The sequence below is a fragment of the Erigeron canadensis genome, chromosome 6 (assembly GCF_010389155.1).
Source record: "Erigeron canadensis isolate Cc75 chromosome 6, C_canadensis_v1, whole genome shotgun sequence".
Taxonomy (NCBI): Eukaryota; Viridiplantae; Streptophyta; class Magnoliopsida; order Asterales; family Asteraceae; genus Erigeron; species Erigeron canadensis.
The window spans coordinates 18,513,463-18,526,698 of NC_057766.1; the positions used below are offsets into that span (position 1 = coordinate 18,513,463).

A 13,236-nucleotide genomic window follows, 5' to 3' on the forward strand; every position below is an offset into this window, starting at 1 on the left:
CGAAAATGGCACCATTGATGCATCAGAGACTGGTAAGCGTATATTACTTCCTTCATCGTTTACCGGTGGGAGCAGGTACATGATGCAAAAGTACTTGGATGCAATGGCTATATGCAAGTCAGTCGGATATCCAGATTTGTTTATTACTATTACTTGAAACCCCAATTCGCCCGAGATTTACCGCTGTTTGGTTGACAAAAATCTGAACCCCGCAGACAGGCCGGATATAATATCTAGAATGTTCAAGATTAAATTGGATGAAATCATAAACGATTTTGTGGAAGAGGAATTCTTTGGTCCGGTGCATGCAGGTATTAATGTGGATCTCCTATGTACCCTATACATATATTGTATGTCTCTTTTTTTAACATTGAAATTATATATTTACTATCATAATTTGGTAAAACTTGCAGTTATTTATACAGTGGAGTTTCAAAAAAGAGGCCTACCTCATGCTCATATTTGTTTGTTTTTGGATCCCGCAAACAAGTTTCCACGTGCAACAGATGTCGATAAATACATTAGTGCCGAAATACCAGACCCAAAAGAAGACCCAGAGTTGTATGAACTTGTCAAACAGTTCATGATGCATGGACCTTGTGGAGCTGAAAATCCCAACTGTCCATGTATGGTTAAAGGAAAATGTACAAAGAATTTTCCCAAGAAATGGAAGGATGAAACGGCTGTCGATTCTGAAGGTTATCCTACATATAGACGTCGTAATTCAGGAATTACCATAGAAAAGAATGGTATTCCTCTTGATAATAGCATGGTGGTACCTTATAATGCTACACTTCTCCGAAGATACCAATGTCACATTAATGTAGAATGGTGCAACCAATCAGGCTCAATCAAGTATTTGTTCAAATATATAAACAAAGGACCCGATAGAGTTACGACAACTGTGTAACAAACGAATGTAGATGGTACAACAACTCAGAACAACAAACCCACATATTAGGTGAAGAATTACCTGGATTGCAGGTAATTTTACATAATTCTAATTAAACCCTTGCACTTTGTATTTTACATAGGTCAAATCGTTGAGTAACAAAACTATATATATCTAACATTTGTTTTACATCAATTAAATTAAGGTACGTTTCCGCTTCTGAAGCGGCTTGGCGAATATTCGGCTTTGATATTCATTATAGATACCCTCCTGTTGAAATCTTGTCATTTCACTGTGAAAATGAACAGAGCATGGTATATGATGATGAAGCCTAGTTATGTGATGTTGTTTCAAATCCAACTGTCAATCATTCAAAGTTCCTTCAATGGATGAAATTAAATGCAGAAGATAAATTTGCAAGAACCTTGAAGTATGTCGAAATCCCACAATTTTATGTTTGGATACGTAGCAAAAGGATATGGCAACGAAGAACTGTTGAAGGACGTGGTTCTATAGGGAGGATATGCTATGTCCCACCGTCCCTTGGTAAAGTATATTATTTAGGAATCCTGCTCAATCATGTTGTTGGACCAAAATCTTACGAGGAAATCATAACAGTCAATAGACGTACATGTGATAGTTACAAAGAAGCATGTTTCGAGTTAGGACTTTTAGATGATGATAAAGAATATGTTGATGCAATTTTGGAAGCATCTCATTCGGCAACATCATATCTCAGTTGAATGATTTAGTAAAATTAAACAGAAAACACTATGTTGGTAATCCCATTTTTATATATTAAAGGTTTGTAGCTTCAAGAAGAAGATGTTCACAATCTCTGCCTATCATATATCGAGCAATTGTTACTTAACAATGGTAGTACCCTCAAAAACTTTCCCAACATGCCTTTCCCAACTACAAATTATGTTGCATCACTCAATAACCGCTTAATTGCCAATGAACTGCTTTATGATAAATGGGTACTAACTATTGAACATCAACAGTTGTTAGCCTGCTTAACTGTTGAACAAAAACAGTTGTATGATACCGTTATTAGTTCTGTTGCTAAAAACGATGAAGGATTTTTCTTCGTTTATGGATATGGAGGTACAGGGAAGACTTATCTTTGGAAGACTCTAACAGCTGCATTACGATCCCAAGGACAAATTGTGTTAAATGTAGCCTCAAGTGGAATAGCATCACTTTTACTAAGTGGTGGAAGAACTGCACATTCAAGGTTTGTTATCCTAATTAACATCACTGAAAACTCTATTTGTTCCATAGGTCCAAGCAGTGAATTGGCAGCATTAATCAAGATCACTAAATTGATCATTTAGGATGAAGCTCCCATGATACACAAGCATTGTTTTGAAGCTCTTGATAGAACAATGAGGGATATTCTAAGATCAACCCAACCAAACAGCGAAGACAAAGTTTTTGGAGGCAAAGGAGTGGTCTTTGGCGGTGACTTTAGACAAATCTTGCCTGTGATACCAAAAGGAACCAGAAGCATGATTGTAAATGCAAGTCTAAATTCCTCATATATATAGCATCATTGTAAAGTGCTTAAATTGACTGTCAATATGAGGCTAAAAGTTGGAACACAACAACAAGATTTACAAGAGGTTCAAGAATTTGCTGAATGGATTTTAAAAGTGGGAGATGGGGTTCTAGGTGATGAAAATGATGGGGAAGCAGAAATTGAAATACCAAAGGATTTGTTAGTGGCTGAATCAAATGATCCCCTTTTAGAGTTGATTAATTTTACATATCCAGATATGCTAAATAGTTTGCAGGATCCAATGTTTTTTCAACAACGTGCTATTCTTGCACCAACTCATGATGTGGTGGGAACCATAAATGAGAAGCTGTTAGAAATGATGCCCAGTGAGGAGATGACATATCTCAGTTCTGACAACTTATGTGAATCTGAAGATAGCAACGCAACTGATGCAGCTTTGTTCTCATCAGAAGTAATAAACGGACTTAGATTGACCGGATTACCGAATCATAAGTTGGTGTTGAAGGTTGGAGTCCCAGTTATGTTACTGCGAAACCTCGATCAACAAAATGGCTTGTGTAATGGCACACGTTTACAAGTGATGAGATTGGGAAAACATGTGATAGAAGCTAAAATCATCACAGGAACAAACATTGGCACTCACACTCTAATTTCAAGGTTAAAGATGACTCCATCGGATAAAAGGATTCCAGTTAAGATTTGTCACTATGCTTTGCTATGACTCCATCGAAATAGGCACAACCACAAATGTGGTCTACAAAGAAGTGCTTCAATGCTTGTGAAGATGTTGCTCATGGCTTATTTCATTCAAGCAGTAAACATGTTTTGCTACAAATACTCTTAATGCCTTATATAAATCGGATTTATATCTTTTCTTATTATATGTAATATCTAATCTACAATTCCTACTTTTCTCCGTTTATATCTAATACTATTTCATTACTTTCACATTATATATAGCTAATATATTTAGTGTAAATTTTTGTTTTTTTTAAATCGATCTGTGGTTTCTCGCGGGATAAAAATTTATAGACAACTATAATTAGATTGGATGCTTTTGGAGCGTCATTCGTTTTTTTTAATAGCAGTGTTGATTGGACTTAGCGGCATGCCTCCTCATCGTCAGGTAGAGATCGACCACGTCACTAGCACAATTAATCCGAGGGCATGACAGGCGGTAAAAGTCCCACTACCGTTCTGGAGGAAACCAGCTAAATGCTAGAGAAAACCCCCATGCCTCACCTCATTGGCAAGGACTTCCCAATATGCATTTTAAAGGTTTCGAACCTGTGACCGACATTTGACTGAAAGACATAAGGGGTATTAAATTTCCAAATAAGCTATTCTTTTTGCACATCATATTTACTGTAACACCCCAAATATATAAAAGATAAATAAATAAATATTTTATGTATTTTAGCCCTTAAAATAACTTTCTAGTATTTAGTTTTGAGATAAAGGATTAAATTAGTTGAAACCTTAGTGGCTAGCGGGTATAATACCCTTATTTTATCTAATAAAGCATGGCATGAGGGGGGAGGAAGTCCGCCACTTTCTTCTTGATGATTTAACCCCTAATTTCTTCATTTTTATTCCAAAAATTTCTAATCCTTAATTCCTTTCTACCTAATTTTTCTTCTAAGATTAAATTCTTCAATCAAATCTCTATTAACAATACAAGTAAAAGAAGTTCCTCGTAATGATAATGATTAATCAAGGGTTTTGGTGGTGATTTGTGTGTGGGTCGAATTCCACATGAAGAAAAGGAAGAAGTTGGAGTTTAATTTGCTTTTAATCCCTTCTTTTCTTAAAGGTATGAATTTAACCTAGAAATTTCACTATTTGAATTTAGGGTTCTTAAACTATATGAAATTTGAGGATTTTATTAAAGAAGTATTGTTTTGATTGAATTAAAATTAAGGTTCTTATTATTGAATTGGGGTTTTATTTTTAGGGATTTTCAGAAAGGAACCCTAATAAGTTAAAAAGGAGAAATTTGGGGGTTAATGCAAATGAGTTTTTATGATAAAACCCATAGTGATAAACCTTATGTTTTTTGGTGTTTGGCTATAATTATGTTATGGAAATGATTATAGAAATTGTGTTGAAATGGTTTGAGTAGCCAAACACCATAATGATTGAGTTCATAGTGAATTTAGCTAGATGATTGTGAAAGAGTTAAGAATATGAAACGCTTATGTCTTGTATTTGAATAGGTGATGGTGAAGACCAGCTAATTGTGCATAATAGTTAAGTAGAGCCTAATAGCCAAAAATCAAGGTGGGTGCATATGCATATGATCATGTTCTTGTTATTAGAGGTCATAGGTGGGTAAATTCCTATAATCCATGTGTTTGCTTGAATATGAAGACAAAGGTGGGTAAATTCCTACTAGTCAAATTGTTGATTTAATGAATAAAAGCTAGTAGGTGGGTAAATTCATACTAGCATAATTGATGTTTGATGATAATAGCTAGTAGGTGGGTAAATTCCTACTAGCATAATTGATATTTGAGGATAAAAGCTAGTAGGTGGGTAAATTCCCATGAGCATAATGTGAATTTGAATATGTGAGCTAGGAGGTGGGTAAATTCCTACTAGCAAAATTGAATGATAAAGATTAGTAGGTGGGTAAAGTCCCACTAGCATAATCCATGGCCATGTTGAAAATGATTGGTGATGATTTTTGTGTTTATGATTGATATGAATTAAATGGCTATCAAAATATAGGCAATGAATGATGCTTGATGCACTAATGTTTTGGTAAATTGATTATGATCATATGTATATGTATTCACTAAGCGTTTTGCTTATAGGAGAAGGTAGTAGCCGAGGTAAAGTAGCGGATAAATTGAAGTAACTTGAAGAAGCGTTTGGGTAAGAACTACGTTGTGTTGATTGGAAGTATTTGATGGTTAAATATCCCTTTTGGTCCATGGGCTCCTAAGTACCCTAAAACTCTTTTTTTTTTTTTTTCGTTTTTGTAAATGAAATGATGAAGTATATGATATGGTCTTGTTAAGTGTTAAACTTTAAGTTGGTAAGATGGGTAAAACGACCCGTTTGGTAAAGATTTGTATTTTTTAGAAGTGATCATTGTTGAAATGATGGATTGTGTATTTATAACTTGTTTGGATATCTAAATATAAGATATGTCTTTTTGGTCATAAGTATGTTGTAAAAAAAAAAGTTGTCAAATATGGTGGAACTGCAGGAAGCTGCAGATGTTGTGCATCATCCGTCAAAACATCTGCAGGTGAAGGCGGATCATCCTCCATACCATCCTCCATCTTCTGTCCTGGATATCACTTTTTATCGAGACTTCGTTTGAACTTTTCGAGTCCTGAAACTAATAAATTAGTCTTATTATATCATTATAAGAATATTTTATTTGTCATTTCTTGAATTGGAACATTTTGATTTTCGATGAAAAGTTGCATTATTTTTCTAAGGACTGAATTTTTTTTTTCCCAACTTGTTTAATATTTTATTATATTATGTCAAAAGAATTTGGGGAGTTATATGTATGAAATAAAATTTGTAAAAAGATTATGTTATCCAATTAAAATTCTTTTTAAAACTTTTTCGTATAGAAAGTTACAATAAAAGAGGTGTTACATGAAAGTCTATATATATCAAGTACTAAAAAATATTTGATAATGATGTTAGTGAAATTCCCTCATAGCCTACCCTAAAGCAAATTAGTGACCAATCCACCTAAATCAGTAATTTGTGGTTCGTTTATGTTCATACTGTTCGTTCCTGAACACAGGTTTAAGTTAAGCTATTTTGTTAGATTAGATGAACAATAATCAACAAAATTAGAAACACTCAAACACAATTAATTTTGTGCTATCATGTTATATAATTGTAACAAACATGCATTGAATTATCACAAAGTAATTAATGGGGAAAGGCATGATGTGTGTATTTGAACCATTAGAAGAAGAAAGTGGGAGAGGCGTAGGGAAAAGCGATGTGATTAAGCGTGACGGGTGATGATCATGTTCCCATGTCCATATTTAACAAGTGGCCGCCACCACTTCGCATGTCCTTCATTTCTATCATCGTCCTACATATCTATATATATCTATATTTACTACATTACAAAGCATAATTCCATTCAAAATTTTCAACTAAAATATTCATAACCCCCAAAATATCTTTTTTTTTTTTTCCATTAATTTAAACATTTTCACTTAAAATACTTATAATATCTTTGATAAAATTATTTACAACAAATATCCCTCAACTTTTAAATAACTATATCACTTCCTTTTACATGAAACACTTTTACTAATACCAAAACCGGTACCACCACCATCACCCGTTGCCGCTGTCGCCACCATCGTAACGCGCAAATATTTGTCTCATACTATATTATAAAGCAAGTAACATTTTCTACTTTCAACTTCCAAACATTGAGCCATTCATCATATTACATTAATAAGCTACACTATTCGCCGCGATCACCATCGTTCGTCGACGTCACCACCGCTGCTACCCCCACCCACACCAATCGCCGTCGCGCATCACTATCACCTGTCACTACCACTACCGCCGCCACCATTACATCGCTACCACCGCCTCCACCTCTATCGTCACCCCTACTACCAGCACGCCATTACCATCCATCACCGCCCGCCGCATCGCGCGAGTATCATAGTTTTTCTTAGTAAAATTTCATATTTTTTATTTATAATAAAAAATTCTACACTTTATTGTTATTATTATTATTATTTGTTTTTTTTTAATGTTACATTTGTTATAATTAAGAATTTTTATTGACCGTTTCTAAGGTTAGGAAAAAAAAAAATCCAAATCTTGTGACATTATAATTAAAGGAATGCAAGATGGAATTTGTAACCTAACTTATGTTATTGTACTGCATATCTATTAGGTTATTTTTTACTAATACATTATTGTTAGATTATGGATATCCAATTGTGTTATCGGGATTAGGGTTTACTCAATTTTTTTTTTTCTTTTTTTACTACGGACTTACTGAGAATCTGATTTTAAAATCATATCCGCACCCATTCTTTATATTTATTTTATACTTCACATGTTTAATCTAATACTCTTGTCTTCGAAGTGATTAACTAAGCATTCATTTTAAATCTAATAATTATGTTAAAGCGTTAAATTTGAGTTAACTTGTAGCATTCACATATCATAACACAGAAGTTTAAATTAGAGATAACGAGCATGGTACCTGCGTAATGCGGCGGCGAGCCGGTGCTGACGGTGGAGTGATGGCGGCGATGGATGGTGATGGTGGTGACGCCATTAATTTGGTGTAGGTAAATGTATTTGATTTAAAGAGGGTTGTAGAGATATTTTATAATATAATGGACTAATGGTGTATTTTAATATTAAAAGTTGATGGTGATTTAATTCGTTAAGGGTATTTTGGTCAATTCGCATGTCTCATTTTTTGTAAACTTTCAACATGGGCTTATAATTTTTATATAGTACGAGCATGGTACCCGCGCAATGCGGCGGCGATGACAGTGACAGTTGGTGGCGGCAGATGCATTAAGTGGTGTAGGTATTTGATATAAAGATATTTGATTTAAAAGAGTAGTGTATATCTTTTAAAAGATAATAGAATAATGATTGTATAAGTTAATTCAATAAGGGTAAAATGGTAATTTCGTGTGTCCCAAAAATGTAAACTTTTCAACATGGAGGGTATAATTTTTATATAGTAGTATAGATAACCTGTAGCACCAAAACGGGTACGGTAGAGGAGTACGAGAACGATACGGGAACGAGAAACGGTAAAACTAAAAAATGCAAGATACGGGTACGGCGATAAAAAAATTATACAAATTTAAAATATATCAATTTTTATAGAGAGTCCTGAAACATTAGAAATTTTGTATAATTGTATATGTATAGTTGTATAATATATGTTTGATCAGCGATCACTTATCGAATGTTTAGTGTTTAAAAATTGGTTTTTGAATAGAAAAAAAAATCTAATGTTGATCAAATAGTATATAATATAGTTTGTTTGGGTTTTGGGATATGTACAATTGCAAAATGGCAGTCCGTTTTGGAATTAAAAAAGTCCATTAAAATCCTAATATTAATTAAACAATATGAAAACTTCAAAGAAACGCTTTAGTATATATGGAAAATTCATGGATTTGTTTCACACGTGTTTCGTACGCGGAAACGTTTTCATGAAGTTTCTGAAACGAGTACGGCTACCTGTTTGGAGTTTCGGTGCATCATTGATAATAACATAAGTAGCAACATTATTTTATAAGACTATATCAATTTAGCAAGTATTTTTGCATTTTTACAAAATGACAAACAAAATCGCTAATGAAATTCGCAAATAGCAATGCCATTTTGCAAAATCTTCATGAGATCATTAAAATTGCATAGAAATTTTGCAATATCACAATATTACAAAAAAGTAAAAAAATATGCATCTATATTGCAATTTTAAGAATTCTTCGGTCCTATTTTAAATATCCATCTTTTCATTTTTGCTTGATGTTTATTATTAACATAGAAATGCAATTTCTAATTTTACCTTAATAGTTCACACAAATATTTATGTGGTACTATGAAAGACGGAAATAATTTAATAAATAAACAGAACCTTCGTTTTAGAAAACAAGTGAGCATATTAAACTTCTTTTATTTCTTTTTCCTTTAGAATACGAAGCTCTACATTAAAAATGAAGCTCTACACACCCGCTTTGGCCCGTTCCTTTCAAAGACTAAAAAGTCCCAAGACATTTGACCTAGGCCAATAGATTTGAAACATAAAAAAAATGTGACTGATTTATTACACTTTTTGATCCTCCATATATAAATAATTGATGTATCACATATCTTCACCCTCCAAATATAAATAATTTTCTTTTCCAAAAAAAATAAATAAAATCATATAACAGAAACAGAAAATGTGAATGGTGCATTAAGATTTCTTGACCCTCAAATAATATAATTTAAATAGAAATATATGTAAAGTTTTATTTTATAACCCAAGCGTCACCAGAACATAACTGCATGATAAAACAACACATTTAAGAACTATATATAACGTTCAGCCACGCATTTATACAAACTCCGCAGATGAACTTCTGTGATAGTTCTGCCAATAGGCTCAACAGAACAATGCGCGTTCATCTGATCAATTACGTGTATCTATTGAAGTGCCTATTAACTTTTCACGGAATATTAACATTTTACATCATATATATTCTAAAACTTCTATAATCATAAATTTCCTTTGAACGACAAACCTGGGTTCAGCGGCATTGCCTGAGTACATCACTAGAGTGTAAGGTGCACAGATTTGACCTTGAAATCTTCCAACGCTCCTTCACTGAAATCTTTCTTTTCATAATAGGTCCTGAAGAACTCGTTATACTCAAAAGCTCGATAAATTGGCTGATTAGAGTCATTGATGAGAGCTTTAGCGGGTTCTATGATGCTGTCTGGCTTTGGGAATATGGGAGATATAATTGATGTCCGTTGCTGAGACGAATTTGTTATCGCTCTATGTGGTGGACTTGCTAATTTCCCATTACTAATAATCTGTGTCACAGTTAATAAAAGTTTGTCAATGAACATATAAATTTTTTTATTCTTAATTAAGGAATATAGACACAACAAGCACTTTTTTTTTTTTTTTGGTGAAAAGGAGTCAAGTATAGATTGCATTAACCTATAGATTACATTAATGAGCTAAGTTAACATGTAATATTTCATATTTCATTAGCGTTGAAATCTTCAGCCCATTTGACCCATTTTGTTTTCTGTAACTCATATATGCCTTATTCAAGTTTTTCGGCCTAAGTGCGGTATCCTAAGACCACTTCCCAGATTGTACCTAGCGGGATTTAAATATGAGACCACGAAGTTAACCACTAGACACCTTGGAAGTCACAAATTTAACTACTAGGCCTAGCTACTTGTAAAACATTTCATTGATAAAGTAAAACTTGTTATATGGATAGAAGAATAACAAATGTGAATTTCCGATACCTTAGCTTGGAGCCCAACAATGACAAGAAAGGCATTCGGAATGGGCCGAACACCCATCCACTTTTCATTTCTGAACACTTGAAGCCCATATGTTTCATCTTGAAGAATGAAACTTATGAGATTAACGTCACAATGTGTAGGAAAGCCCAAAGCCAAACTTGGGTCAGGACATGGTGGGTAATGATGTGCCGAAAAGTTCTGAACACCAGCTAAATCTTCTCCAAAATATCCAGATCCAAGCCCAAGTCCTTCAGATAGTAGCTCTAGTATTTTTGATGACAATTTTCCCATTTCAAGAGCATATTTCCTAACTACATCTCTAAAACATTGTTATAACTTGTTAAAAATTAAAATGATTAGAGTATAGATAATGTGGAACACAAAGAATAAAATATCCTCATTAAATCTAAAGATGTTCGACTTGCACAACTGTAAGTTAACTGGTAAAGCTAATTAGCCTAGTGGGCGTGATAAATAAAATGCTCAAGAAATTCTTGCTAATTGGTCAAAAGGGTAATTGGCAAAACTCTGAGGAACAAATGGCTTTCATGTCGAACCCAAGCATCCTGGACGTTCCCATTATCCCAAATGAAGTTAATGCTTAGATTCGATGAAGATGCAAAAGGTCAAAGGTATGTTACCTTAGTTAAAACGGACATTGATAACTAATATGACACATTGGATTGGGGGGGGTGAATTTCTTGATAAAATGAATATTTTTCGATCCTAAGAAATTGCATACACGGGCTACTTCTCCAAATGAGAATGGTGGGGTGGACTTGGGTCATTACGGGCCACCAATCTAGCTGTGGCAAAATGGTGGTGGTGGTTTAAGATGGACCGGGAGTCTATATGGAAAAAAGTCCTGTGGTTTTTTCATAGTTGGTCATGGTCTTGGACTTTCATCCTATTTCTTAACCCCCGGGCCTTAGAGCTCAGTTTTCCCAACTCTGTTTGCTCATGAGTGGTTTTAAATATTGCGCAGTGGCAGACAGGGCTAGCCATGCGTTTTCTCTCAAACGGGGTCATTGGTGTAAGCTGGCATTCTGTGTGTTCGGGCTGCAGAATTTTCTGGTTTTTCGTAACTATGTTTGGGGCTTAAAGAAGGGGAAGAAACTCGTCCATATCTTGACAGTAATTTGCAGCATTTAAAGGTCAAGAAAATGAATCCAATAATGAACAAAAACTACCAATGGTTTACTTCGGTTATAGAGCAGGTAAATAGGTGATGATTATAAGCGAGGTTGGTCAGATTAGCAACAGAAATGTGGAGACAATTTGATGTTTTCGGTCATGATCAGCAGGCCTCGTGTCTTTGTGATTAATTAGTAATAGTGGTGTTTCTTGGTGTTGTAACTCTTAGCATCTTGCTGGCTAATCTTGGTGATTAATATAATGAAAATTTGTTGGCCGTTCAAAAAAAACAGGTAAAGCCAATAAGGTGGAAAGAGCTAGCTGGACGCTAGTAAATAACGGTGACGATCTATGCTCGATCAATCTGGCTAAAACTTTGGGTCAAACCCACAAATGTATAGCTCGGTTGGTTTCAAATAAGAGGACTTGCAAACATGGTCACTAATTGTGATGGTTATCATTGTTTTGAGGGATAAATAGTTAATGATTAGTAAATCAGAATTAGTTGCACATAGATATGACAATAGGCTCAAATTATCTCTAGCTAGATCCATGAAAACAAACTAGCTAGCAAGAAGAACAATTTACCGATATCTCGTGGGGTTTCCAGGCCACAAGGGAACACATTCATCTAAAGGAATACATGGGTGTCGTAGGGTGTCTCGCCACAAATGAGTATTTTCATTTTTGTAGTCATAACCACCAGTGAAGAGCCTGCACTTTTTATTTGGATCTTCGGAGTAATATTCTTCCTTATCCTTTTCTGGCATGTTAAAGAACTCCTTGACCACCCTCATTGTGTCGCTCACTAGATCCTCGTCAACTCCGTGGTTAATCAACTATATATATAGTATCAAATTTTCAGTCAGTCCTTTTTCTTTAACGTAAAAACTTTGTCTGTACTATATAATATATAGTTGATTAAAAGTATATCAATGGAAATACTAAAACGTAGACATTTAAATAGCTAAGGAAGAAATAAATTAGTTGCAAATTAAAGGAAAAATTTAACCTGAAAGATTCCAAACTCTTGGCATGCTTCGAGAACTTGTTGAACTGCATTATCGCGATCACACGAAAGTAAGTTGATCACGGGAAGAGCGTCGCAAAAAGGTATCGTCTCTTCTCCAGGTCTTGAATCGACAGGAAAGATGTAATTTTCGGGCATGGACCGAATGGATGAAGACCGACTCGAAAGGAGTTTGTTCATGGCGTATATTATATTTATGGATTACCGCTTACTGAATGCCACGCTTTACCACATTCGACAATTCGCCAACTTATTTGGGCTTTGATTACATTTCAGGGCCATATTGACCAACTGGATGGTCAATCAGTTCTTACGTGTCAAAGTCCAGCCTTCACACCGTCGGGATTTCGCTACTGCTTCTTTTGTTGTTGCAGGTTTTGGAGGTTAGGGATAATGGTCATTGATTGTGAGGCTGAAAAATAGAGCTGGTGTTGTTTGATATTTTGGTAAAGAAGGGACAAGACGAACTACTTTTTAAAAGTCTTCGATAAATATGTAATTTCATGAATCATGAGGTTAGATGAATGATATATTTAGTATTATATTATTATTATTATTATTATTACTCGTATTATTTTATTAATGTATACTCCTTTGTATCACATTAAAAGTGTGTGGTTTTTTATTTTAAAGTTTTATTTTATT

General features: G+C 34.3%; 1 protein-coding gene across 1 annotated transcript; it reads right to left on the reverse strand.

The window, feature by feature from the left end:
- Window positions 1-9,447: 9,447 nt before the first annotated feature.
- Window positions 9,448-13,065, reverse strand: LOC122603402 (hyoscyamine 6-dioxygenase-like). The gene is made up of 4 exons (XM_043776094.1): window positions 12,574-13,065; window positions 12,150-12,400; window positions 10,428-10,746; window positions 9,448-9,977 (listed from the first exon to the last, which is right to left on the reverse strand). Exons 1-4 carry the CDS (start codon window positions 12,769-12,771, stop codon window positions 9,714-9,716), a joined length of 1,032 nt encoding a protein of 343 aa, XP_043632029.1. The 5' UTR covers window positions 12,772-13,065; the 3' UTR covers window positions 9,448-9,713.
- Window positions 13,066-13,236: the final 171 nt, after the last annotated feature.